Source organism: Anomaloglossus baeobatrachus, chromosome 10, assembly GCF_048569485.1.
Source record: "Anomaloglossus baeobatrachus isolate aAnoBae1 chromosome 10, aAnoBae1.hap1, whole genome shotgun sequence".
Lineage (NCBI taxonomy): Eukaryota > Metazoa > Chordata > Amphibia > Anura > Aromobatidae > Anomaloglossus > Anomaloglossus baeobatrachus.
The window spans coordinates 135749019-135775045 of record NC_134362.1 but is presented as its reverse complement, the minus strand read 5'-3'; the positions used below and the strand labels follow the sequence as shown (position 1 = coordinate 135775045).

The 26027-nt window shown below is 47.2% G+C and overlaps 1 protein-coding gene across 1 annotated transcript in view; it reads right to left on the bottom strand.

Moving 5' to 3' along the window:
• The window catches only part of SLC7A6 (solute carrier family 7 member 6), a 184072-nt gene that overhangs the window by 52965 nt on the left and 105080 nt on the right, over positions 1-26027 (bottom strand). Inside the window, exon 7 of the mRNA XM_075325669.1 lies at positions 15699-15795. Coding sequence (XP_075181784.1) covers positions 15699-15795 — 97 coding nt within the window. The remainder of the gene's footprint in view (positions 1-15698; positions 15796-26027) is intronic.

Sequence of the window (26027 nt, the reverse complement as noted above, 5' to 3'; positions counted from 1 at the left end):
ACACATAGAGACAGACACAGAGATAGAGACAGATAGACTGATACAAATACAGAGAGATAGAGACAGACAGAGACATAGACACAGACAGACAAGGAAAGAGACAGACAGACAGAGACACACATACAGAGAGAGACAGTTACTATCCCGGGTACTACAACCTCCCCTCCAACCCCCCCCGGTGATCGTCCCGCTCCTGTCTTCGGCTCACAGAGCGAATACCTGTCTCCGCCGGTTGCAGAGTCCTCGCCACCTCGACGGCTCTGCTTTCCTGCAGCAGTGTGATGACCTCATCACACTGCTGCACGCTAATCCCTGCTCTGCCCCTGCCTCCAGCACAGGAGCGGACACTGAAAGCTGTGCAAGAAATTGTGCCCGGGCCTCCCTTTTTTTATGGTGACAAATTTGCAGATGTATATACATATATATTACATAGTGCCCTCTTTTGCTATGTACAGCACCATTCCTTACATATTGGATTCTCTTGTCATTTTTGTTATTTATAGAGCTCTGTCTTTATTTCATAGCGTCCTCTCTTGTTAGATATAAAATGACATGACTGTTGATGGAACATGGTAAGCTTTTTTGATGGACTGGTCTTCTGGTCAGATGCTGCTCCATCATCAGTCATTTTATATCTAACAAGTGAGAATTATATAATAAAGAGAGGGAGCTGTGAATAACACAAATAACGAGAATATGCTATATAGGAGACGGTGCTATACAGAAAAAGAGAGGACACTATATAATAAAGGACAGCACCATACATAACTAGCGAGGATGCTAATAAGGGACAGTGTTATACATAATAAAAGGAGAAACAATGTACTTAAGGACGGCGCTTTACATAGGGTGTACACTAAATAATGAGGTTGCATCCTGAATCCATGTGCAGTGTCAGTGTGCTGCCTGACTTTTTTTTCTCGGACAGCGCACTGACCCACGGAGTTTGTCCTATTCCTCATAATCAGCACATGTTCCGAGTCTCGCAGATCTCATTCTGAGAGCTGTGATTTTCACAGATATGTGAATGCATCTATAAAACTCTAGTGGTCCGCGTGCTATCTGATAAAAAAACGTCTGGCAACACATGGAAATGTTACACAAATATGATAATGTGGCCTAACGGATTTAACAAATAACAGCAATACTCCAAGTCAAGAGGATTTATAAACTGAGCTGTTTCTATGCTAATTAGGTCTATGACTAGTCACAAGGGCATTGTTTCCTTAGACTAGTTGGCCCTCTTTCCATGCTATCACACCCTTGTGGACATAACATGATTTCCACAAGCCGGCATCATCGTCAGCCCCTGGAAATTCTGCGCATGCGTCCCTGTGTTCTCTCACATTGAACCTCATCTGAAGTTGGGTGTACACGTCCCGGCTTCAGAGAGGTGCACTGTACATGATCGGAGGAACAGCTTTTGCACCTCTGACCATACCCAGTGCGCCTCTCTGTAGCCGGGACTTGTGGGTGAGTGAGCACGGCGGCGCATATGTGCAAAATTCCAGGAGCTAGTGGTGACGCCGGCTTGTGGAAATCATGTTATTATGCCCATGGAAAGATGTCCGACTAGTCTGGGGAAACACCGGACCCTGCAACTAATCACAGGCCTAATTAGCGCAGAAACAGCTGCTATCAAAGCCGGTGAGGCAGGGAATTCTGAAATATATATCTATCTTTATCTCTATATCTATCTATCTATATAATTGCCTTATTCTGACTGTCTGTCTGTCTTGCTCCAAAATTATGTCGTTACAGTGACAACTTTTGGATTGGCCGCTGGGCTCGGCCTGGCCCCCCCCACCCCCACGGATTGGCTGCTCGCCTTGGCCTGGCCCCACCCCCCGCATGGATTGACCGCTCGCCCCGACCCTCTGCACGCATCGACCACTCGGCCACGCCCCTTCCCCCAAATTCAAACGAAGCCCCGACTTCCCCCGGCCCAGACATAACCTTGCGAAGCTGGGATCGTGACGGAGCCGGTGTACGCTGGAAACCATGATACACATCGCGTAACTATAGGAAGTGCTTCCCTTAGTTACCCGATGTGTATCATGGTTACCAGCGTACACCGGCTCCCGGTACACATGTGCAGGGAGCCGGCATACGCTGCGGTCAATAATGAAGTGTCATGCAGCGGTGAAAGAGTTAAAGACACTGCAAGACACTTCATTATAGGAAGCGGGCACCCCCAGAAGAGAGAAGACAGAAGAAAGAAGACCCCGCAGTCATACTCACCAGACGCCGACCGGGAGCAGGTGAGCGCATCAAGGTCCTGCAGCGGCGGAACACACACACACACACGCACACACATAAGAACAGACACACACACATCAGATCACACTCACTCACTCTCACACACACCTCACACACACATCAGATCGCATCCACACACTCACAACATCCAGTGATATCGCTTATTTCTCTGCGGCGATACTGTGCGTGCAGTGACCTTCCAGGTCCTGCCGGAAGATCACATGGCCGGAAGCATGTGGTATCTCCTGATGTTGTGAGTATGTGAGCACGTATGTGTGATATCGTCAGTGTGTGTGTGCGTGTATGCGATCGGATGTGTGCGTGTATGCGATCGGATGTGAGCGTGTATGCGATCGGATGTGTGCGTGTATGCGATCGGATGTGTGCGTGTATGCGATCGGATGTGTGCGTGTATGCGATCGGATGTGTGCGTGTATGCGATCGGATGTGTGCGTGTATGCGATCGGATGTGTGCGTGTATGCAATCGGATCTGTGAGTGTCGGCAGAAGGCAGAGGAGCACGGTGTGCAGCACAGCTGCTGGGACCGCCCACCGGAGGGCACAGGGAGAAGTGGGGTGTGAGTGTATGCGATCAGATGTGTGCGTGTACGATGGGGAGTGCGAAGCATGGGGGATGGAGCACGATGGGGGGTGCGCAGCATGGGGGATGGAGCACGGTGGGGGGTGCGCAGCATGGGGGATGGAGCACGGTGGGGGGTGCGCAGCATGGGGGATGGAGCACAATGGGGGGTGCGCAGCATGGGGGATGGAGCACGATGGGGGGTGCGCAGCATGGGGGATGGAGCACCATGGGGGGTGCGCAGCATGGGGGATGGAGCACCATGGGGGGTGCACAGCATGGGGGATGGAGCACCATGGGGAGTGCGCAGCATGGGGGATGGAGCACGATGGGGGGTGCGCAGCATGGGGGATGGAGCACGATAGGGGGTGCGCAGCATGGGGGATGGAGCACCATGGGGAGTGCGCAGCATGGGGGATGGAGCACGATGGGGGGTGCGCAGCATGGGGGATGGAGCACGATAGGGGGTGCGCAGCATGGGGGATGGAGCACGATGGGGAGTGCGCAGCATGGGGGATGGAGCACGATGGGGAGTGCGCAGCATGGGGGATGGAGCACGATGGGGGGTGCGCCGCATGGGGGATGGAGCACGATGAGGGGTGCGCCGCATGGGGGATGGAGCACGATGGGGGGTGCGCCGCATGGGGGATGGAGCACGATGGGGAGTGCGCAGCATGGGCGATGGAGCACGATGGGGGTGCGCACCTCCCCCCAAAACACACACACACCGCCACACGCGCACCGCACAACACACCACACACATACTGGGAGCCACAAACACCGCCCTACATAGACACCCAGACACACAGACAACGCCGCACACACACAACACCCAACACACAAACACCGCAGCATACACAAATATACGCACATACCGCGCAACACACACACATTGCACAAAACATACCTCCCCCCAAAACACACACACGCACCCCACACCCACACAAACCGTGCAACACACACAGCACCACACACACACAATGCTGCAGACATACAGCGCTCCACAAACAACGCAATACACACACCGCAACACACAAACAACACCGCTCTCACACACCCCCACACCCAGGCAACACCCAGAACATTTACAGCGCCCTACACAAAACACTGGCAACTACACACAACATCGATATATATAACAAAAATCATACATCAACTACACAAATTCTAGAATACCCGATGCGTGGGGCGTGGCCTGGACGGCAATGTGAAGAGACGTGTTTGTGGAGCTCTCCTGCAAACACCCTTGATAAATCCCTGAATACCGCTGTTATCACTGCCTCAGCCGGCTGTCAGGAAGATAAGGTGGTGAGGACTTGTCTGGGGTGAGTCTGGTGGATGCAGAGTGCCATGGTCCGTCGCAGGCAAAAAGATAATGGAGGCGGGAAAGTCCCCAGCTCTCAAGATGGTGCCATAAGGCAGGAAGCTGAGAAAGTTAATGCCTGTCAGGAGAGGATGCAGATCGCTGCAAGGCTGGAGAAATTTGCCTGGACTTCAGAGAAATCACTTCAGCATACAGATAACAGAGGTGAGATAGAGGAGGGAGAAGAATGCCAGCTCTGATGAGATGGGGGATGGTGAAAAGCAGCAAGATAATACAGGAGTGGAGGAAGCACATAGTGCAGAGGAGGCTCCAGAAAACCCCACTTTAAAGGACATTTTTGCAGTGGTGTCTTTTTGTAAAGAGGCTCTGACTACCCTGACAAAGCAAGTTAAGGGATTACAGGCAGAGGTTGCTGACATTAAGAAAGACCTCAAGAAAGCAGATCTGAGAACAGCGGCTGTAGAGGAGAGAGTGGGGATAACAGAGGATCATATTACAAAACTACAAAAGTCTGAAAAGACATTTCCACAGCAGATAGCTGAAATCATGGCAAAAAATGATGATTTAGAGAACCGATCTAGAATAAATAACATCCGAATTGTCGGCATCCCTGAGAAAGCGGAAGGAAGAAACCCCACTGAATATGTCGAAGACTGGCTCAGGGGGAAAATGGGTGCTAATGTCTTATCCAAGCTCTATGCCGTGGAACGTGCACACAGAGTCCCGATGCAGCCACAACCAGCAGGCAGGGGCCCTCGCACTATGCTAGCCAAGCTCCTCAACTACAGAGACAGGGACACTATACTGCGAAAGGCAAGAGACATGGAGGATCTTATGATTGACGGCCAGAGAATTTCCATATACCCAGACTACTCCATTTCTGTTCAAAAGCTACGTATGACTTTTACAGGAGTAAAGAGGCGCCTGCGAGAGATGGGGGTGCAATACTCAATGATGTTCCCGGCAAAGCTAAGAGTGATGGCGTTGGAGCGGGTGCACTTTTTTAGAACTCCAGAGGAAGCCATGCAGTGGTTGGACGCAAACGAAAAGCGGATCCGTTTGAAGGAATGAGCTGACTGAATCTGCAGTGTGTTGGAGAAGGCCGGCTGAGGCTCTACAACATCCTTAGGAGCTTACAGGGGACCCTTCTTGTTTTTTCATTTTTTTCTCCCCCTTTTTTTTTTTTTCCTTTTTCCTCCTTCCCTTTGGGATTGAGGTAGTATGCAGGGGGAATGCGAAGGGTTTGATGTGAGCTTCGCAGGACATGGGGACTGCCTAATTAGGCACGGTGGTGGTATTTACAATTTGAGATTCCAGTTTAATTACTGTTCGCCATTTTACTGTTATATTGTTTGAGTGGAATATGATTATACATAGACAGGGTGGGAGTGGAGAATTGTTGGAAAAGGGACGAGTTTTAAAATGTGTCTAAGAGGGGAAGGCGAGGGAGGTAGGGGGGAATTTAGTAGGGATTATGGACCAGGTTTGGAAAACCCGATGCTTCACGGGAGTACTCAAAAACATGAAGTGGTAAGGAGCAGGAGGGGAGGGGAGCAGGGGGGGAGGGGGGAAAAGGGGTAGGGTGGAGGGAGAATGGGGAGATACTACAAGGTTTGATGGTTTTACTGGGTGGGATAATGGGGGATAGAATTAAGGTGTTGAGTTGGAATATTAGAGGGTTATCAGATAGGTCTAGGAGAGCGGCATTAATTAAATATGTTCAAGACCAGAACCCGTCAGTAATATGTCTACTAGAAACTCATCTCACAAAGGAGACAACACATGTTTTAAATAGGAGATGGGTGCAGAAGGCCTATCACTCCACCTTTTCCAACTATGCAAGGGGTGTATCACTGCTGATCCATAACTCTGTGCAATATGAAGAGATAGAAGTGTATGTGGATAAAGAGGGACAGTGTGTGGCCGTCAAGTGTAAAATATTTGGCAGACTCATGTGTATAGCTGCAATATATATACCACCTCCATATAAGTGCACCAAACTAAGGGAGATAAGGGAGTTCTCTGAGAAGGGGGGAGTAATCCCTTTTTTACTGGTGGGGGACTTCAATAATGTGATAGACCTGTACTGGGATAGGAGTAGTACACCTCCAGGTATCCAGGATAGTTGTATGACTTCGTTTGGCACTCTTATTGGGGAACTTGGAATGGTGGATGCCTGGCGAGTGAGGAATGGGAGGGTATCCTGCTTCTCTTGTTATTCGGCTTCGCATAACACTCTGTCCCGCATTGACATGGCTCTAGCTAGTGATCTGATGGATGCAATGATAGGCGACGTGCAATATCTGACAAGAGTGATTTCAGATCATAGCCCAATTCTAGTGTCCATACGACGGGGGACCCTGACAGGGGGAAGGAGAAGAGAGTGGAAGCTTCATCCAGCATGGATCCGTCATATTAATATGGGGAATATAAAACGGAATCTTGGGGATTTCTTTATCCACAACGAGGGTAGCACTGGTCCCCTGGTGGTGTGGGATGCGATGAAGGCATACCTCAGGGGGCTCCTGTTCAGGGATATCTGTAAACGTAAAACACAGACGAGGCAGGATGAGAAAGACAGCCTGGAGGCCTTAGATAAGGCAGAGCTGGAAGCAATCCGGAGTACTACTACGGACGCGAAGCAAAATCTTAGGCAGGCGCATGAACAGGTTAATAAGATGCTTTTGGAGAAGGCGGTAAGGAAGCAGGCATTCCAAAAATTGCATTTTTATGAGGAGGGGGAAAAAGTTGGTCATCTATTATCGGTCATAGCTGCAGCTCAAAGGAGTAGCTCATTTGTGCATGGTATGGACACGGTGGAGGGGACACAGGTCACTGAGGTTGAGGAGATCCTTGGGGTCTTTAAAGATTTCTATCGCACGCTATATTCTTCTAGCAGAGAGATGAAGGTGGAAGAGGTGGACTCATTTCTTGAGCGAGGTGAGCTTCCGGTGTTGTCTGTGGCAGATAGAGATAAACTGGAGTCACCTATTACTATTGATGAACTGGAGGACGCTCTGCATGGCATGAGCAATGACAAGGCACCGGGAGCAGACGGGCTACCAGTTGAAATTTATAAACAGTTAGAAGAAATCCTATTACCCAAACTATTGAAAGTCTTTGAGGTGGCGGAGGGGGAAGGTATATTGCCTGAATCTATGAGAGAAGCAATAATAGTAGTAATTCCTAAGGAGGATAAAAATCCGAGGCTTCCAGACTCGTATAGACCCATCTCGTTATTAACAGCGGACGTGAAGCTTCTGGCTAAGGTGTTGTCAAACCGGCTGACTGGAGTTATATCTAACCTAATCCATATGGACCAATCAGGGTTCATGGCCAATAGGTCGACAGCTGCTACTATCAGGAGATTATATCTTAATCTACAGTTGCCGCCTGACAACCCTGGCCGGAGGGTGATCGCTTCGCTAGATGCCCAGAAAGCGTTCGATAGTGTTGAGTGGGGGTATCTGTGGAAAGTGTTGCAGCATATGGGTTTTGGCCCACGGTTTGTAAAGTGGGTGCAGCTGTTGTATAATAGGCCTACTGCTAAAGTTAGAGTTAACGGTATGACCTCCACAGCGTTTGAGTTGCACCGGGGAACGAGACAGGGCTGCCCACTATCGCCGCTCCTATTTGCTATTGCAATAGAGCCTCTGGCGGCGGCCATTAGGAAATCAAAGGAGATCCATGGATTTAAGTATGGGCATTTAGAGGAGAAAATAGCTCTTTATGCTGACGATTTATTACTTTTCTTGGGGGATCCATCAGCCTCATTGGATCATGCCATGCGGATAATAGAGAAATTTGGAGAAGTTTCGGGACTGACCATTAATTGGTCTAAATCAAGCCTCTTTAAAGTGGATGGGGAAGTAGCCTGGACAAATGAGGATACTGGGGCTAACAAATTGAAGAATGTGAACGAATTTAAATATCTAGGTATCCAGATATCTCTGCCAGTAGAAAAATACATACAGGTGAACTTATGGCCTCTCCTTAAAAAATTGAGAGCCAAGGTGGATGCCTGGAACAAGCTACATTTGTCAGTTGTTGGAAGGGTTAATTTGCTAAAGATGGTAGTAATGCCTAAACTCCTATACATACTGCACAATGCCCCTGTTTGTATTTCAAGGAAAAGATTTAAAGGGATAAACTCGCTGTTTAGGGACCTGGTGTGGGGTAAAAAGCAGCCTAGGGTGCGATAAGAGACTTTACAAAGGCCGAAGGATGAGGGGGGTCTAGCAATCCCAAATCCGGAATTGTATTATATAGCGGCGCAATGTCAACACCTCAGGGGTTGGTCTGATCGAGATAAAGATGGGGGCATTAAAGAAGTACTGGAATACATAGTGGGTAGAAGTCCATTGGTAATGGGACTAGAGGATGGTGCGGTGGGGCTCCTGGGTAGAACATCTCCTACAATGGCACTTATAAATAAGACCTGGGATAGGCTGAAAAGGGTGAGAGGGGTGACCCGGTTAACTAAGTTTACACCTATCTGGGATAACAGTAATCTCCCGGAGATTCAGAAAATGGGGAATATTGAGGAGTGGAGACGCAAGGGTGTGATATACATGCATCAGATATTGGACGGAGGAATTCTGAAATCGTTCCCACAGTTACAGAGTGAGTTTCAGTTACCGGCGTCCGGCTGGCTCCACTACAGTCAATTAAAACATGCGATTGCAGCCCAAGCGGCAAAACAAAGTGTGGCCATACAGACTGACCTGGTACTGGAGTATGTGTTTAAGGGCGGAGGAAGCACTAAAGGGATCATTTCTGGCACATATAAAGATATACTACATACCTTTCTTTTAGACTACCCAATTAAAGCTAAATCTAAATGGGAGGAGGAAGTTGGGCCGATAACGGAGGAAGTGTGGGAGAGTATCCTGGAGTATGTCCCTAAACTTTCCATGAGCGAACCGGCCAGACTGTCTCACCTATACGTGATTCACCGGGTATATAGGTCTCCCTTACTGATGTTTAAAATGGGGTTGAAAAGGAATTCGGAGTGTCCAAGGTGTCAGGGATCTGACGCAGGTATTTTTCACATGATGTGGTCTTGTCCGAGACTGGTCTCCTTTTGGACTAAGATTATCCACAAGATAGGAAGAACATATGGGTGTGTCCTTCCCAGGGAACCAGTGATATGCCTATTGGGATATGTTGAGGAGCTTGGGGTGGAAAATACTATGAAAATTGCCATTGCTAGGCTGCTATATGCGGCAAGAAAGCTAATCGCCAGGTCCTGGATTAAAAAAGACCCCCCGACCAGGGGAGAGTACATTAAAAGGGTGAAATGTATTCTTCAGCTGGAACAGGGAGTGTATGAAAGAAGGGGGAATGTTAAAATGTTTGAGAAGCTATGGTCTCCTTGGCTGCAATGCGCATAGGACGAGTGATGGACCAGTAAACTGATATGGGACGGGGATAGCCGTCGGAGACCTCTGATGTGTGTGTTTTGTTTTATTTGTGTTACTAGTTGTTCCTCCTGCACAACGGGATGGTTGCTATACTATAGTTGAAGGGTATTCTAAGTGTGTACTAAATGGGATGTAGTATCGGGGAGAAGTGTTGCTGCCGGGGTGGGGGAGGGGGGCGGGAGGGGGAGTTAAAGGGGTAATAGATGTGATAAATTTAATTTGGATGCCGATTTGTTATTCTGTTGTATGTATTCTGTTTTAATAAAAAAGTATCTGATTTAAAAAAAAAAAATACCCGATGCGTTAGAATCGGGCCACCTTCTAGTATATATATATATATATCTATATATATATATATATATAATTGCCTTATTCTGTCTGTCTGTCTGTCTCCAAAATTGTGTCACGGTGAGTGTCATTACAGTGACAACCGTCTGATTGGCCGCTGGGCTCGGCCTGGCCCCGCCCCCGCCCCACGGATTGATCGCTCACCTCGGCCTGGCCCCGCCCTCCGCATGGATTGACCGCTTGCCCCGGCCCTCCACACGCATCGCCAGACATAACCTTGCGATGCTGGGATCGTGACAGAGCCGGTGAACGCTGGTAACCATTATACACATCGGGTAACTAAGGTCCCTTGGTTACCCGATGTGTATCATAGTTACCAGTGTACACCGGCTCCGTCACGATCCCAGCAGAGCCAGACATAACCTTGCGATGCTGGGATCGTGACGGAGCCGGTGAACGCTGGTAACCATTATACACATCGGGTAACTAAGGTCCCTTAGTTACCCGATGTGTATCATGGTTACCAGCGTACACCGGTTCCCGGTACACATATGCAGGGAGTCGGCATACGCTGACGCCTCGCCCGCTCGGCCCGGCACCCGGCACACGTTTGCCCGCTCGGCCCCGCCCTCGGCACACGTTGGCCCGCTCGGTCCCGCCCCCAGCACACGTTGGCCCGCTGGGCCCTGCACCTGGTAGCCCGCTCAGCCCTGGCACACGTTGGCCCGCTCGGTCCCACCCCCAGCACACGTTGGCCCGCTCAGCCCTGCCCCCGGTGGCCCGCTCGGCCCCGCTCGCCCCTGCCCCCGGCACACGTTTGCCCGTTCAGCCCCGCCACACGTTGGCATGCTCGGCCCAGCCCCCGGTGGACCACTTGGTCCTGCCCAGTCACACGTTGGCCCGCTCGGCCCTGCCCCTGTTTGCCTGCTTGGCCCCGCCCCCAGGACACGTTGGCCCGCTCAGTCCCGCCCCCAGCACACGTTGGCCTGCTCAGCCCTGCCCCCGGTGGCCCGCTCGGCCCCGCCCCCGGTGGCCCGCTCGGCCCCGCCCCCGGCACACGTTGGCATGCTCGGCGCACACGGCCTGCTCGGCCCTGCCCTGGCACACGATGGGCACCTATACACCTCCCCCCAGGACTCCTCCTCCAATTATACTCCTCTCCCCAGGACTCCTCCTCCCATTATACTCCTCTTTCCCCAGGACTACTCCTCCCATTATACTCCTTTCCCCAGGACTACTACTCCTATTATACTCCTCTTTCCCCAGGACTACTCCTCCCATTATACTCCTTTTTCCCCAGGACTACTCCTCCTATTATACTCCTCTCCCCCCAGGACTACTCCTCCTATTATAGTCCTCTTATTATACTCCTCTCTGAGTATAATTTGAGAACTATTATAGCATGGAGGATGGAGCACGATGGGGGGTGCGCAGCATGGGGGATGGAGAACGATGGGGGATGCGCAGCATGGGGGAAGGAGCACGTTGGGGGGTTGCGCAGCATGGGGGATGGAGCACGATGGGGGTGCACACTTCCCCCCAAAACACACACACACCACCACACGCCCACCGCACAACACACCACACACACACTGGGAAGCACAAACACCGCCCTACACAGACACCCACACACACAGACAACGCCGCACACACACAACACCCAACACACAAACACCGCGGCATACACAAATATACACACATACCGCGCAACACACACACTGCACAAAACATACCTCCCCCCAAAACACACACATGCACCCCACACCCACACAAACCGCGCAACACACACAGCACCACACACACACACAATGCTGCAGACACACAGCGCTCCACAAACAACGCAACACACACAACGAAACACACAAAACATCTATATCTATATCTATATCTATATCTATATCTATATATATATATATATATATATATATATATATATATATATATATATATATATATATAGATATAAACAAAAATCATACTTTAGCTACACAATAAATTCTAGAATACCCGATGCGTTAGAATCGGGCCACCTTCTAGTATAATATAAATATATATATATATATATATAATATCCTCCCCCTCCTCAGTCTATTTCTAAAAGGACAAAGCTAACCCTTACCACTCCTGTACTGGCTGTACGAACCCACGCCGCGCCCTCTCTTCACCTCCCCGCTCCCGGTTACTTTTCAAATGACACAGGCGCGTGCAGCGTGATGGCGTCATCAAGGAGTGTGTCACACAGAAAAGTGCCGGGCAGGGAGCAGAGGACGGACTCCTGAGTTCCGCTCTCTACACTGTACAGAGCTGCGGATCGCTCCCTGCCCGACACGCTGCATGCAATGAGGGCAATCTGGCTAGGAGCCCCCAGAGCCTTGAGCAGCTACAGGTCAGATTGCCCTCATTCCTGACAGGTCAGGAAAAGTCCCCCTGAACCTCAGGGCACAGTACAGCTGCATACGCATATATCTCCGGCACACGTGGCTAAATTGCATGCCGCTATACAAGTGGCTAATTTGCATCGCAAAAGCAGCACTGCCGGGCCCCTGTGCTGTGACTGACTGGGGCCCGGTGAAGAGGGGGGGAGGGCCTGGCTGGCCCGGGGATTAATAAAACTAAGTAATTGTCCCTGGCTCAGCCGGGCCCCCAGGCACCCCCTCTTCACCGGGCCCAGTACACCAGGCACAGTAGTAATGCCCTGATGGCGGCCCTGATAACACCACCAGCATACACACACACACACACACACACACACACACATTTAAAAACAAAAAAAACAAAAACACACACACACACACTTTCACATTTGTTTCTACCACCCAGCGCCAAGTTACATTTGGCATAGTCGGCAAAATGTGAGTGCCTTGCATGAACAAAGCGGAGAGGGGAACACCTGTGGTGCAAATGAGATGCGTGAAGTACAATGGCGCCAAACATGGATTCCAATATGGCAGACAGAAGCATGGAACCTTCCAATGGCGATGGCACAGGGGCTGAGGCAAGAGAAGACTGCCCATCGTGGGCTAAATTGCACCGGAAAAAGTGAAAGAGCCAAGCCCATTGGAGTTTTAATTTTGCTTTTGCAGGTTCTTCTCTAGCCCATATATAGATGTCAGGAATGGCACGAAAAGAGGCAGAAATTTAGATTAGGACCCAGTTGAGCGTTATGCCTTGGCGTGGTAACTGGGCTCAAGTAAATGTGGCCAATTTTATTTGCAAAATAACTCATTTATTTTCCCCAAAAAATTGTCATTTTTTTTTGCAGTAATGCATATTGACATTCCAATGTCACCAGATACATCTCTTTGTTTTTCACCTTCCTTCTACTTGAGTGCAACTGCTATTTTTGATAATGTATGCTACGTTCAGTTTGCACCAGTTCAGACTATAAGATTAAGAAGTGCCTGACACTGGAGTGTCAGCCAAAAAGAGGGTGTCCGCCATCGTCCACCTACCATACCGCATCCCCTCCCTCGCATTCTTTTATACAGAAGAAATAAAGAGGTGCTTTTCTGTTTAGCTAGTGAGTGCCAACCTTTCTTGCTCTTTTTATGAAATGTGGACATTCCGAATGTTGATTTGAGCACCATATCTGGTGATATCACCCATCGGAGGTCTGCCGGTATATGCACGGAATGCCACACGGTATGGTCTTAGGTGCCAGGCTCTCTACACATGCTTGACAGGATCTGGACTGAGATGAGAGGTGCATTTCAGAAGAGGGCACAATTAAAAAATTAAGTTCGGCTCTATCAGGTGAGAGACGATGTGTGAAGGGGGCGTGGACAAGGGCAAAGCCAGCGAGAGTGGCAGGTGACGCATGCACAGATCGACCCCGGAAGAGGAAGAATCAGATATTCAAGAAGGAGGCTGTGAGTCATCGGTCAGTGCCATTTTTCCTGCAGCATGTGAAGATAGAGGAGCTGAGAGACATATCTTGAGTCGTCATGGCACACAGTGACCAGAAGGCAAGGGCACAATCTGCATAGCGAATGGAGAAATGGCAAGAGGAGGTGGATTTCCAGAGTTGGAGGTGGAACTGGCAACAGAACGAGTGACTCAGTGGGGTCCAACAGAGGAGTTAAAAAGGAGGAAGGATGCCATCTTGCCATATGGCAGAGGTGGGAACCCAAACCCCAGACAGGGTTGATTGGGCATACATGATGCTTCCTGCGACCATGCCTTCCCCCATTCAGGGGGCCAGTACGTTCATAAAGATGGCAGGAAATAATTCAGTCAAAGTGTTCCTGGGAAGATCTTCTCTGGCGATATCCACTCCCATTCTGGAAGAGTCAGATCTGTTAAATGAACCCTGATAGGCTGTGGATGTGGTGAAGACCATTGTCCCCCAAATCGTATGGGGAATGGAAAATGAAGACAACCAGGGGAAGAAAGACCACCTGAAGGACTGCTTGGCAGCTTTGGTTCCTTTTGGTCGATGGGCCCTGTTATAGTGGCTAGTTCCAGAGAGCCCTCTACAAAGCTTGAATCAATTGGATTTTTTGGGCCCTAGTTGAAGGCAGAAGAGCCTTAATTGATGGATGGTTTCTGTAAACCCTTGAGGCTGGAAGAGGCCTGTGTTATCTGTAGGGCTTGGTTTTAAGAAATTACTGTTTTTAACGTCACTCGTGGCCAAGTAGTTCTGGATTTTCTTTTCTTTTTTCTCTCCAAAATTTTTATGCCTGTTGAGCATCCCCCTGCTAGATTAGAGGACTTTGTGTTGTTTTTATGAATGTGTCTGTCATCCTTGACTGGAAGTCTCATGATTTAGTGAGGATTGGAACGGGACTGACCTGAGGTTGAAGGTACTCCTAGTAACACTGCCAGCACACACACATCCAAAATTATCACTTTTCCATAGCGCGCCTGGGCACCAAATATACACTCACCCAAAGCTACCACCCCACACCATGTTACAGGTTTTATACACCTGATTTTTTGGTTTAGATGTGTGCCATATAGTACAGAGAAAGTAAAGATGGAGAGAGGAGCGCATGTGAAGAATCTTGGGGAGCCAACCGTTGTAGGTCGATTATAGCCGCTCACCTGGAGGGGTTGTGAAACCCTGCACAACCTCAGTTTAAGCGTGGATTTTTGAGCTGGGTGCACCGCCCAGACGCTGCTTTGGATGTGTCTGTCCAAAGGGGGCTGTATCTTTGTGGAACAGTCATATGACCGATCACTGGATTCCTGCGTGCCACCGGACCCAATCAGGAATTTCAGCCTCCACAGCAAAGCAGCTCCTGCTGCAAGTCCCACAAGGGGAATATAGAATTATGGAAAAATGATATCACAGTCCGGGGGAGCGCTAAGGAGGCTAGAATAGTTGGTCGCTTTAAAAATAAATCTTTATTTTTCTCGTACCACAACGCGTTTCAATATATGAAATATCTTCATCAGGTGGATGATCATCCATCTGATGAAGATAGTTCACATATCGAAACGCGTTGTGGTACGAGAAAAATAAAGATTTATTTTTAAAGCGACCAACTATTCTGGCCTCCTTAGCGCTCCCCCGGACCGTGATATAATTTTTCCATATATAGTACAGAGAAAGCATACCCATGTACTATACTGAGAAAATCTGCAAGAACACCGCAACATGGACATTACAAGCGACTTTTACCTACCACCTTAATGACTGTCAACTGTTGTTTTGTTTTTTTTAACACCATGCTAGAGGCAAATGCCTTTACTATCTGGACTAGGTACAAAACCTTGTTTACTCCCATTCTCAAGTCAGCACTCACTTTTTACAAGTCTAAAATTCTTTGAAAAGCTGAATTCTGGCCCTGAATGTACAGACGTAATCACAAGCAGTTCTTACATTAAACAGGAGTGCAGACACCGGTGTGAACCTTTCCAGGTGTATCAAACACAGCATATCAGGAAGATGTCCTTCCCTCGCGCCAACAAAGAAAAGTCTGCGGATATAAAGAAAGTAAAGAATGACTGTTACATTTCCAAACCATCATTTTGGCCTTTTCAAAGGGATTTGGTCTTCAGCACATGAATTATTATTTTAGTTAATGAAAAATTGGATATCAAAATTTCAAAACGCAAACTGCATACATTTTAGGAATCCAAATAATTTGATAACCCCTTAAATGCCATAGTCCATTGTGTAAAAAGAAAACCTTATAAACCCCTCCCTACTGGCGTCATTCCAGTAAAGTCGACACTAGATCTCCCAGCACTCACATGATGTTATATCATGTGAATGCTCTAGCCAAAAATATGTGTCAAATCATATGGGGAGCACCTGGATTTGGCTGGTCTATGAGAAATGATGTGCTTTCCACTTTCAGATTACGGCCCCAACAGTGCTCACTGGAGCCTTCAGCATTTCTGAAATTCCTCTCTAACCAATGCCATCAGTATGTTTTGCAACAATAACGCTGCAAAAATCTTGGGACAGCTCACTGGTTTCACCCATCATGAGATTTTCTTGTGTGATACCTTTGTAATGAAGCAACTTTTAACAGGCCATCAGTCGAATCAGCTGACATTTTTTTACTAAGGCTAAGTTCACACTTCAGTTGTTTTGCATCAGTCACATGCGTTGCTTGACGCATGTGACTGATGCATTGTACAACGAATGACAACGGTGACAAAGAAAAGAATTTCTTTGTCGGACTCCGTTGTGTGCTGGGGGTGGAGTTTGGGGGGCGGAGCTCGGGGGCGTCAGTGCCGCGGTCTGCATGGCTGGGGACAGGTGAGTGAGTGAGTGTGTGTGTGTGTGTATGTGTATGTATGTATGTATGTATGTATGTATGTATGTATGTGAGTGTGTGAGTGCGTGTGTACATGCAGAGTGCAGGAGGGGGCGGAGCCGAGTGGTGAAGTGTCGGCCTCCTTGCACACTGTATCCAGGGTAAATATCGGGTAACTAAAAGCAAAGCACTTTTTGCTTGGTTACCCGATATTTATCTTGGATACCAGCTTAGCGCGGGCTCCATGCACCCGTAACCACTGTAAATATCGGGTAACTAACCAAAGCGCATTGCTTGGTTACCCAATGTTTATCCTGGTTACGGGGGCGGGGAGCCAGAGAGCGCATGCGCAGCAAAATCCTATGGATCGCGCTGCTCAAAAAACGTTACATGCTGCGTTGCTCCCGCCCGGCGGTCAGTTAAAAAACAACTGACCGCGACGCAGCGGATGCAACGCAGCATCATCAGTCACAATCCGTCACTAATAGAAGCCTATGGGGGAAAACAGGATTCCTGCAAAATATTTTGCAGGATACCGTAATTCCTCAAGGCTACGGATTGTGACTGATGCAAAACAACTGAAGTGTGAACTTAGCCTAAGTGGCAGGATTGCTTTCTAAATAGTATTTATTTCTTGTGTTGTTTCTCATTATTGCACAATTTATGGACATCTTTGGTTTGATTGGTTTGCCTGTGTGGATTGAATGAGTTGGTACCAACATCTGGTTAGAAATTCACATCAATAGAACTTTAGAAATATATTTAATAATGAAAATTTGTGACGTGTTCAATACTTATTTCACCAGCTCAAAAATATTTTTTTGTACTAGACGTGTTGTTTTGAAATATTGCAGTAAGCTACAAGATTCAAATCCATGGTATCTAGGAAGAAAAATGTATATGTTCAATTTTTATTTTTCTTAAAATTCTTTAAGGATACTGTAACGTATACATCATGAGGGATCCCTTAGTAATCATAGTGAGGGGGTAAAACATTACCATGCACCCTTGGCCATGCAAGGGTGCATTGAGGAGCCTTCATTTGTATAGGCAATACAAAAATATATTACTATATATACTACAGGTAGGCGTCGAATAGACGCCAAGTACCCTACAGAACTGTATAAGATGTTTTGATTGAGTTTTGGGGTGACAGACTCCCTTTACATAAGAATTCTTCAATAACTAAAGAATGTATATAATGTGAATCTAAACTAATGCTAAAGATTCCTGAAACTGCAGGGAATGCCATCTGCCTGTAATGAGACAGATGGCCATGTGCCATAAATATTACTGTTCTGATAGATGTACAGTTTCTTCAATTTTAAAGCTCCCCACAGTCCTGCAAGTTCAAACCAGAAGACCAAAAGAAATAATAGGAATATAATAAAGACTGTCCAAGTATAAAAACCTTTTTCATAAACCCTAATCAGAGGCTCTATGGACGTCTTTTCATTATTGTATAGCGTCAGGGTTCAGCGCTGAGTGCGTTCACCGGTAGTACGGCACTAATGAGGGGCACTGCAGCCAAAATTTGAGATGCTGCCACCTGACTGCAGGCCCCCTATGCTAATTTTAGGTGGTTTCTCCCCCTGGAAAGACTCACCAGCTACCCCCGGCTCCTGTGGTATGACCTGCTCCTGCCCCGCCTCCCGGATATATGTCACTGCGCTGCCCAGCTTCCGGTCTCTCTGTTCCTGGACCCGGACCTGTTTAGGCAGCTGGTGGCATGTGCCCGCTCCAGGAGGCGGTAAGAGAGGTATCAGCAGGGAGGGATGCGACCTGCTCACGGCGCTTTAGCTGTGAGCGGCTCCCTCCCTGCTGAGGCACAAGCGACATGTGCCGGCGAGTGGCGTTCTAAGGGAACTACCCCCCGCCGACCCGTTTGTGCTCGCTGTCATTCACCCCCATCAGCAGGGAGGGAAGCGTCCTACTCACAGCGCTGTTAGTTGTGAGCGGCTCCCTCCCTGCTGAGGTTCAAGCTATGTGTGCCGGCGAGCGGCGTTCTGAGGGAACTACCCGCCCGCCGGTCAGCTTGAGCCGCCATTAAGTTTGAAAAAGAGCGCTTCGCACTCTTTGTCTTTGGCCCCGCCGACCCGCCACCGCCAGTACTGAGGAGGAGCAGGGGGATTAAAGTGCAGACTGAGAGTCAGTGCAGTCCCTGTCACAGCGCAGGTTGGAGGCACTGTAGTGGGGAATGTAATATGCAGGCACTAACCTGCAAAAGTTAAAAATGCTCCATCCCACACACACTGAACCCCCCCCCCACCCTCTTTTGTATGCCCCAGAATGCCAAGGGGGCTAGCCTGGGAATGAACCAGGGGCCATGTGGGTCTCCCAGTGAGCGGGCGGGTTAAGGGATACTGTTAGGACCCACTTCAATGTTCAGGTTGAGGGGGGTGGGTAGTGAACATTTCCAGGGAGCAGCAGGTGGCATGGTTCCCTCCTGCTGATACCCCACCTACACCAAGCCTCCTCCCGGGCCAAACCCCCTCCCCATTTGACATTATACAATGGAGACTGTTAACAGCCCCTACCCGTTGTCACACTGGGTTTCAGCATATTATGGCGGCGGTGGGTGCGATGCTGACCATCGCGCTGCACAGTCATGTGCAGGGACTATGGCGCGGGTAGCCGCCATGACCGGAGTTGAATTAAGGGGCATAGTGGGGGAGGTAAGCCGAGACGTGCATTGGCAGTATTGCAGGGAGAGTTGCAGCAGGTGGCATAGCCTCCACATGCTGATACCTCTTCCACTAGTGCCAGTGATTTTCACCCCCCTCCTCTTTTGGGGTCGGCGTGACACCTTAGGATGAACAACCCTCACTCATTTGAACAAACCCCCCACCTCCCCTTCCGTTGGTAGCGGCTTTGACCGGACCCTGTCTTCTTCACCTGGAGATCTGCACGGGTGTCGGGGCTCCTGGCGTCGTGAGTGTCAGAGTAGCAGGGTCACATGTGTAGATTTAGACCCCCCCTTTTTCTTCAGACTAAGCCCCGGTGTGGTCCCGCGGCGGGATGAAGATCATCTGAGTGTACATTGGTCTGGCCAGCGGAGCTGCTGTTGGAATTGGGCAAGGAACATCCAGAGTTAGGCCGCCCCTTTTTTCCTGCACAATCTGGCAAGTATCATTATGTGGGATTGCGGGGTGGAATAAGCGCCCTGGGGGAGGGGTCACATGATGTCACCAGGCAACAGGTTTTCCCCTCATTTCAACATTCTGTAACCAAGTTATTTGTGACCAACACCATAGGTGTACTGAGGACATCATACACCCATTGATAAAGGCGTTATAGTATCTGCCATTACTACCTCTTGTGGTCGGCATTCCACAGTCTGACTGCTCTAACTGTAAAGAACCCTTCCCATTTAGCTGCGGAGGAGGATGTAATGTTCCAGTTCTTTATATTGACCACACACGTATTTATGCATATAAATGAGAACTCCTCCATTTCTTGCAATCTAGTTGGCTCCTTGAACCGACTAAATTCAGAATGCCCACCCACCGCCTTTTTTATAAAAAAAAAAAAAAAAGCCAAGCCCAAACTGGATCCCAGATTTTAGATGTGGCCTGTCAAGTGATTTATAGAAGGGTTACAATATGTTGGGCTCACAGGATCTCTCCTCCCCCCCCTTGTTATACACTCTAACTTAGCGCTGTAGCTGAAAAGATGGGAGCTGTGTTGGTCACTGATAATTTTATGGTAATAGCAAAGTGTATTTCTGTGCATTTTCGTGCTTGTTGGAGTTTTATTTTAACAGACGAAAATGAACATGTGAGATGTGAAAATTGGCATTTTTTATGTAATTGCATAATTATGCTCCCTAATATTTCCTGAGCAACTACGTCCACATGAATATTCTCAAAAAAAAAAAAAAACATTTAGTTTTGGTCTCAGGTGTGTGCAACTGTCAAGTGTTTTCCAATGTTTTATCAGACAGCAATCATTCTAATACTATACTATAGAGGGTGCCAAGTAGCTTCATTATTTGAAGCACCTATTATGAATTACAAAAAAAAAAACCCTTCCTTTGGGTTTGCCTTTTATTTTGGAAGGTTTTGCCGCATGGAAATAGTTTTTATTGGCTATTACTCATTGTATGGAGGTTGTCATCTTTCAGCCCCTGCGGATCCACAGGTATGAACCTAAACTGTGCGGGTAAGGTCATTTTCTATTGCTGTTATTGTTTCCAAGGCGCCTTTCCTAGGCTGCCCAGTGTATGACTAAGCGGCAGGGTCACGTTACCCGGTATTGGTACATTGGTCCAACCCTAGGTGCGGAAAGATTAAACTTTATTTTCCGCTACATGGAATCAGGCACCTGAAAAGGAGGAACTGATGGTGTAGCTGAATTTTTTCTTTAAGTTTCAACGGCTACATTCGCTCCAAGAGCAGGAACGGTCAAATCGTTGTGTGGTGTATTTAACAGCAGCAGGTCCAGCTGTTCTTGGGCTTGTTTTCAACACAACAGGGTTTTAAAAAAAAAAAAAAAAAAAGTCAGTATGCTTGGCCTAGGGGCCATGTTTCGAGAAACCTACCCCCTAGCAGTGACTTTCCCCCAAATAGGTTGGAGTTGGAAAAGGGGGTGAGTGAAGACTCCAAAAGTGGTATTACCAGTTGGTTTACCAAGCCTGGGAAAAAACCGTCTTACCACCCGTTTACAACTTCCCTCATCAGTAAGTGGGCTGATTAGGCTTTTCAGTTTTTAGAATGCACATCAGCCAATGAAAGGTTATAGTCAGAACAGGTATTCAGTTGTCATGATAGCATTGTTTTACCCCTATTGCTTTTCCAATCCCAGGTATCTTCGTTAACTCCGTCCGCTGGCAGGACCAAGGTTTTGATTCCTTAAATTCGTAGTGGTATTCCCAGTGAAAGGAGGCCGATGATCCAGCCTCCCGTTACAACACAGACATGATGGGCCTTTGGTAAGGTATGCAGCGAGTGGGGTTTATCAGGTGGGTGAAGAGCATGATGATTTTCAAGCGATACCTTGCTAATATATAACCGGCAGTATTTAGTGATTCTACTTCACCAACGAGCACCGTTTTTGCCTGTAGTGAGCAAAATGGTATGGGGTTTTGCCTCGCCAATTTTTCAGTTGCGGAACTAGACCTGCGTGACCAAGGCCTAGTGGGACTCACGGTATGGAAAGGTTGGTGGATTAGCGGCAAGTGGGTGGATGTTAGGAGGACTAATACTTCCTAGCTGTTTGTCGACCTAATAAAAGGTACTGGACTGGGCGGTTATGCCCATTGCGGATCTGTCCTTAAAGCATAAGTTATATGGTTGAAGAAAGACCTTGGTCTATCTAGTCAAGCTTGTTCTTCCTTCACAGTTTGGGTTCTTTTTCCCCCACCCCTGGTGGGTATGCCCGAGGGCGTTAGTGATGGCCCTTAGACGAACAGGGGCGACATGGAGCATGTTTAACCACGAAGACTTTTTCCCATATTTAGCGGGCAATTTTTGGCGGTAATACGGTGATGGCTGTTTATTATGGGTTCGCCAGCTGCAGTACCTAAGTTGTAAACACCCTCTCCCTCCCCCTCCAAAACTGGGGCGCTCCTGAGGCTTTGGGGCAAGTGTGTATGAACATGATTTCAATGGGAAGGGGTCTACAATGCAACTGCATTTTTGAGGGACGTTCGAGCCGTGTTTGTTTTTTATAATAAAAAAAAAGTAGTAGACGCGCAAGAGGCTACTGACTGTCATATAGGCTAGCGTAACAATACATACGTTCCAGATTTGTGTATTTTATTATAAAAAAAAAAAAACAAACGTACGTGTGGTTTTGTCAAATCCACCCCAAGGGGAAGAGGGTCTGCTGGTTATGAGAATTTTGCTGGTTTAGAGAGTTTTCCTTTCTGACAATGTTTCCTTTTTCAGATGTCAGTTGGCCTAGTGTTCGAGCTTAGGTCATGCCCATACTTTTTGGGTAGCGTGAGAAGCTGATCCTCGCCCTGGCGGTTGGTCCTGGTTTCCATTGACCTGGGTGGTGATTGGAGAAGTTGCCGGGGGCTGGTTTAGCTGAGTGCGCTACCTGAGGTGTTCAGGATTGGTGAGCCGCCCTCCACAGTTGACTTGGCGACCCAAGTAGGTGTCGCAGATCTGGTCTCCTGCCACCTAGCTGCGCTTCGCCTCGTACCCTCATCCGGTCAGAGATGGTACAACTTTCCCTGTTATTTTCCTAATTTAAGATGGGCCAGCCAGAGGTGATTTTCAGCTCATATTGGAACGTATCCAAGGAAGGATGTGTTACGGGGCTGTCCTTGGTGCACGGGCAACCAGTGCCTACCTAAGTTGATTGTGTAAAATATATAGATGTATAAAAAAAAAAAATTGGTGTGGTACCGCCAGCTGGAAGGTATTAACTTTGCTGTCCTTATGAGGGAGCGGGTGCATCTTCAGTGATGCGGTTTCGGATGGGTTGATAGTGGGAATGTGCGAGGAGATGGCTCAGGTACTGTGGTTTTTGGGGGGGGTCGCAGCTTGCTAGCGCTGTGCTGCTCCTTGGCGGAAGGGGTAGGAAAAGTGGTGGTGAAATACCCGCACCGGACGGCCGGTGGCGGAAAATTTCCCAAAACCCCATGGTGTTGGCTGGTAATGGCTAATTTGAACGCTGCGACCATAATTTATGCCAAAGTAAAAGATGAAAGTGTTTTTTCCCTATGCCTCTCCATAAGTGAAAATAAAAGTAATTTAACTTATAAAGAACTGTGTGGTGTCTTTCTAGGGGGGAAAAGGTGGTGTTTGGGTCCTGGCAGTCTGCCTACAACTTGTTACACTGACTTCTGTACTAACAGAGGACATCATTTTTCATAAACTGGACATGCACTTTGGACGGCCCTGAGCTGGTTATTTTCCCTCATGACCACGCAGATTTTCAGGGGGGTTTTGTATTCACAACTATAAAAAAAAAAAAAAATGCTTATTTGGACATTCATATACAGTGCTATGCAGAAGTTTGAGCACCATTGGTCAAAATTACTGTTATTGTGAACAGTTAATCAAGTTGAAAATGAAATGATCTCTAAAAGGCATAAAGTCAAAGATGACACATTTCCTTTATATATTTTAGGTAAGAACAAAAACATTTTTTTTCATCTTTAACATTTTAGAAACTACAAAAATGAAAATGGGCCAATGCAAAAGTTTGAACACCCTTGAAGATTTGTGTGCTCAGATAACTTTGACTATCATTTCAGACCTTAATTAGCCTGTTAGGTTTGTGGCTTGTTCATTATCATAGTTAGGAAAGGGCAGGTGATGCAAATTTCACAGCTTTATAAAAACCCAGCTTCCTCTAACCTTGTGCAAATGTACAACAGCCATGGGTTTTTCAAAGCAGCTGCCTAGCACTCTGAAAATCAAAAAGGTGAAGGCCCACAAAGCAGAAGACAGCTAGAAGAAAATAGCAAAGCGTTTTTAAGTTGCCCTTTCCTCAGTTCGAAAAGTAATTCAGAAATGGCACTTACAGAAACAGTGGAGGTCAGGATAAGGTCTGGAAAACCAAGCAAAATTTCTGTGAGAGCTGTTCGTAGGATTGCTAGAGTGGCAAATCAGAACCTTCACGTCACTGCAAAAGTCCTTCAGGAAGATTTAGCAGACTCTGGAGTTGTGGTACATTGTTCTACTGTTCAGAGACACCTAGAGAAAAATGGCCTTCATGGAAGAGTCATCTGAAGAAAACCTCTCCTGCGTCCTAACCATAAAATTTAGCATCAGAAGTATGCAAAATAACATCTAAACAAGACTGATGAATTTTGTAATCAAGTCGTGTTAACTGATGAGGTTAAAATAGAACTCCTTGGCCACAATGATCAAACCAAATGTTTGGGGAAAAAAGGAGACAGAATGTCATGACAAGAACATCTCGCCAACCATTAAGCATGGGGGTGGGTTAATCATGCTTTGGGTTGTGTTCTATCCAATGGCACTGGGAACATTTCACAGGTGTAGAGGGAAGAATGGATTCAATTAAAGTTTAACAAATTTTTCAAGTAAACATAACACCATCTGTAAAAAAGCTGAAGTTGAAAAGAGGATGACTTCTACAAATGGATAATGATCCCAAACACAATTCAAAATCCACATTAGCCTATGTCAAAAGGTACAAGCTGAAGGTTTTACAATGGCCCTCACAGTCCCCTGATCTGAACATCATTGAAAATCTGTGGCTAGACCGCAAAAGAGCAGTGCATGCAAGAGGACCCAGGAATCTTACAGAACAAGAAGACTTTTCCAAGGAAGAAAGCATGAAAATCCCTCAAACAAGAACTGAAAGACTCTTGGCTGGCTACAAAAAAACATTTACAAGCTTAGATACTTGCCAAAGGGGGTGCTGCAGGGTACTAACCATGCAGGGTACCCAATATTTTGCAATGGCCAACTTTATTTTTTGTTGCGAATTTAAAAATGTAAAAAATATATATATTTTTGTCTAAAATGCAGAGGATAGGTGTTATCCTTAACTTTATGGCTTTTACAGATAATTTCATTTTCAACTTGCTTAATAGTTCAGAATATCAGTAAACTTGACCAGGGGTGCTCAAACTTTTGCATGCCACTATAATATTTGCAATAAACAGGGTTCCAAGTTTGTGTAATTTTTACTTTCCTTATTTTTGGGGGGGTAAGTAACAAAAATAAAATACAAGAAAAATATGTGAAATATGCCCATTTTTCACTTTACTGTTTTATTTTTATTTTATTTTTACAAACCAGAAAGGATTACTTGAAAACATTTTTAATTGCATTCCCTCTTGTGTAAAATAGCCGTGTTTTTTTGTTTCTTTTATTTATTTTTCTTGTTTGTTTTTTTTTATTATTTCACACACAGTTTTCTCCAATAACCGTATAAGAACTTTGCAGGTCATTTTAACATAATACATTCTTTTTATTGCCGAATTACACTCTAACTGGAACTCCCGCTCAAGAAAACGCAGGCTGAGAACTTGCGAAACGATCGTTAGGTGGTCATACCTCTCCATACAGCGCTATAGGGCTCAGTATTTCACTGCAAGTAAAGAATATGGGGTGAACTTATACTAAGCATAGACCGTTGTCTATATTTATTGCACGTTGATATTTTCACCCATCCTTCTCCCGTGTGGATCACAGTGTTTTACTATTTAACCCCTGGGCTCCCTGGCACTGCATTCTATCTTCATTTGTGGCTTCTATGTATTTGATTTTGTGTTGTATTTTTGTCTAATAAAGATGTTTTTGCACTTGAAAAACTCAGTCCTTCTTTATGGTTAAAGTCTAACTGGAACTTGCATTTTATCCCCAGTTAGAGGGGAAATTCAGCTCTGCTATGCAACAAGGACCCAGGAGCCCCTGCTCTTTGCCTACACCCAACAATCACATGTTTATTGGGTCCTGATGAGGAAACACAGTTAGTTCTTCCTATGCTTTTCATACATAGAGCAAAAAGGCAGA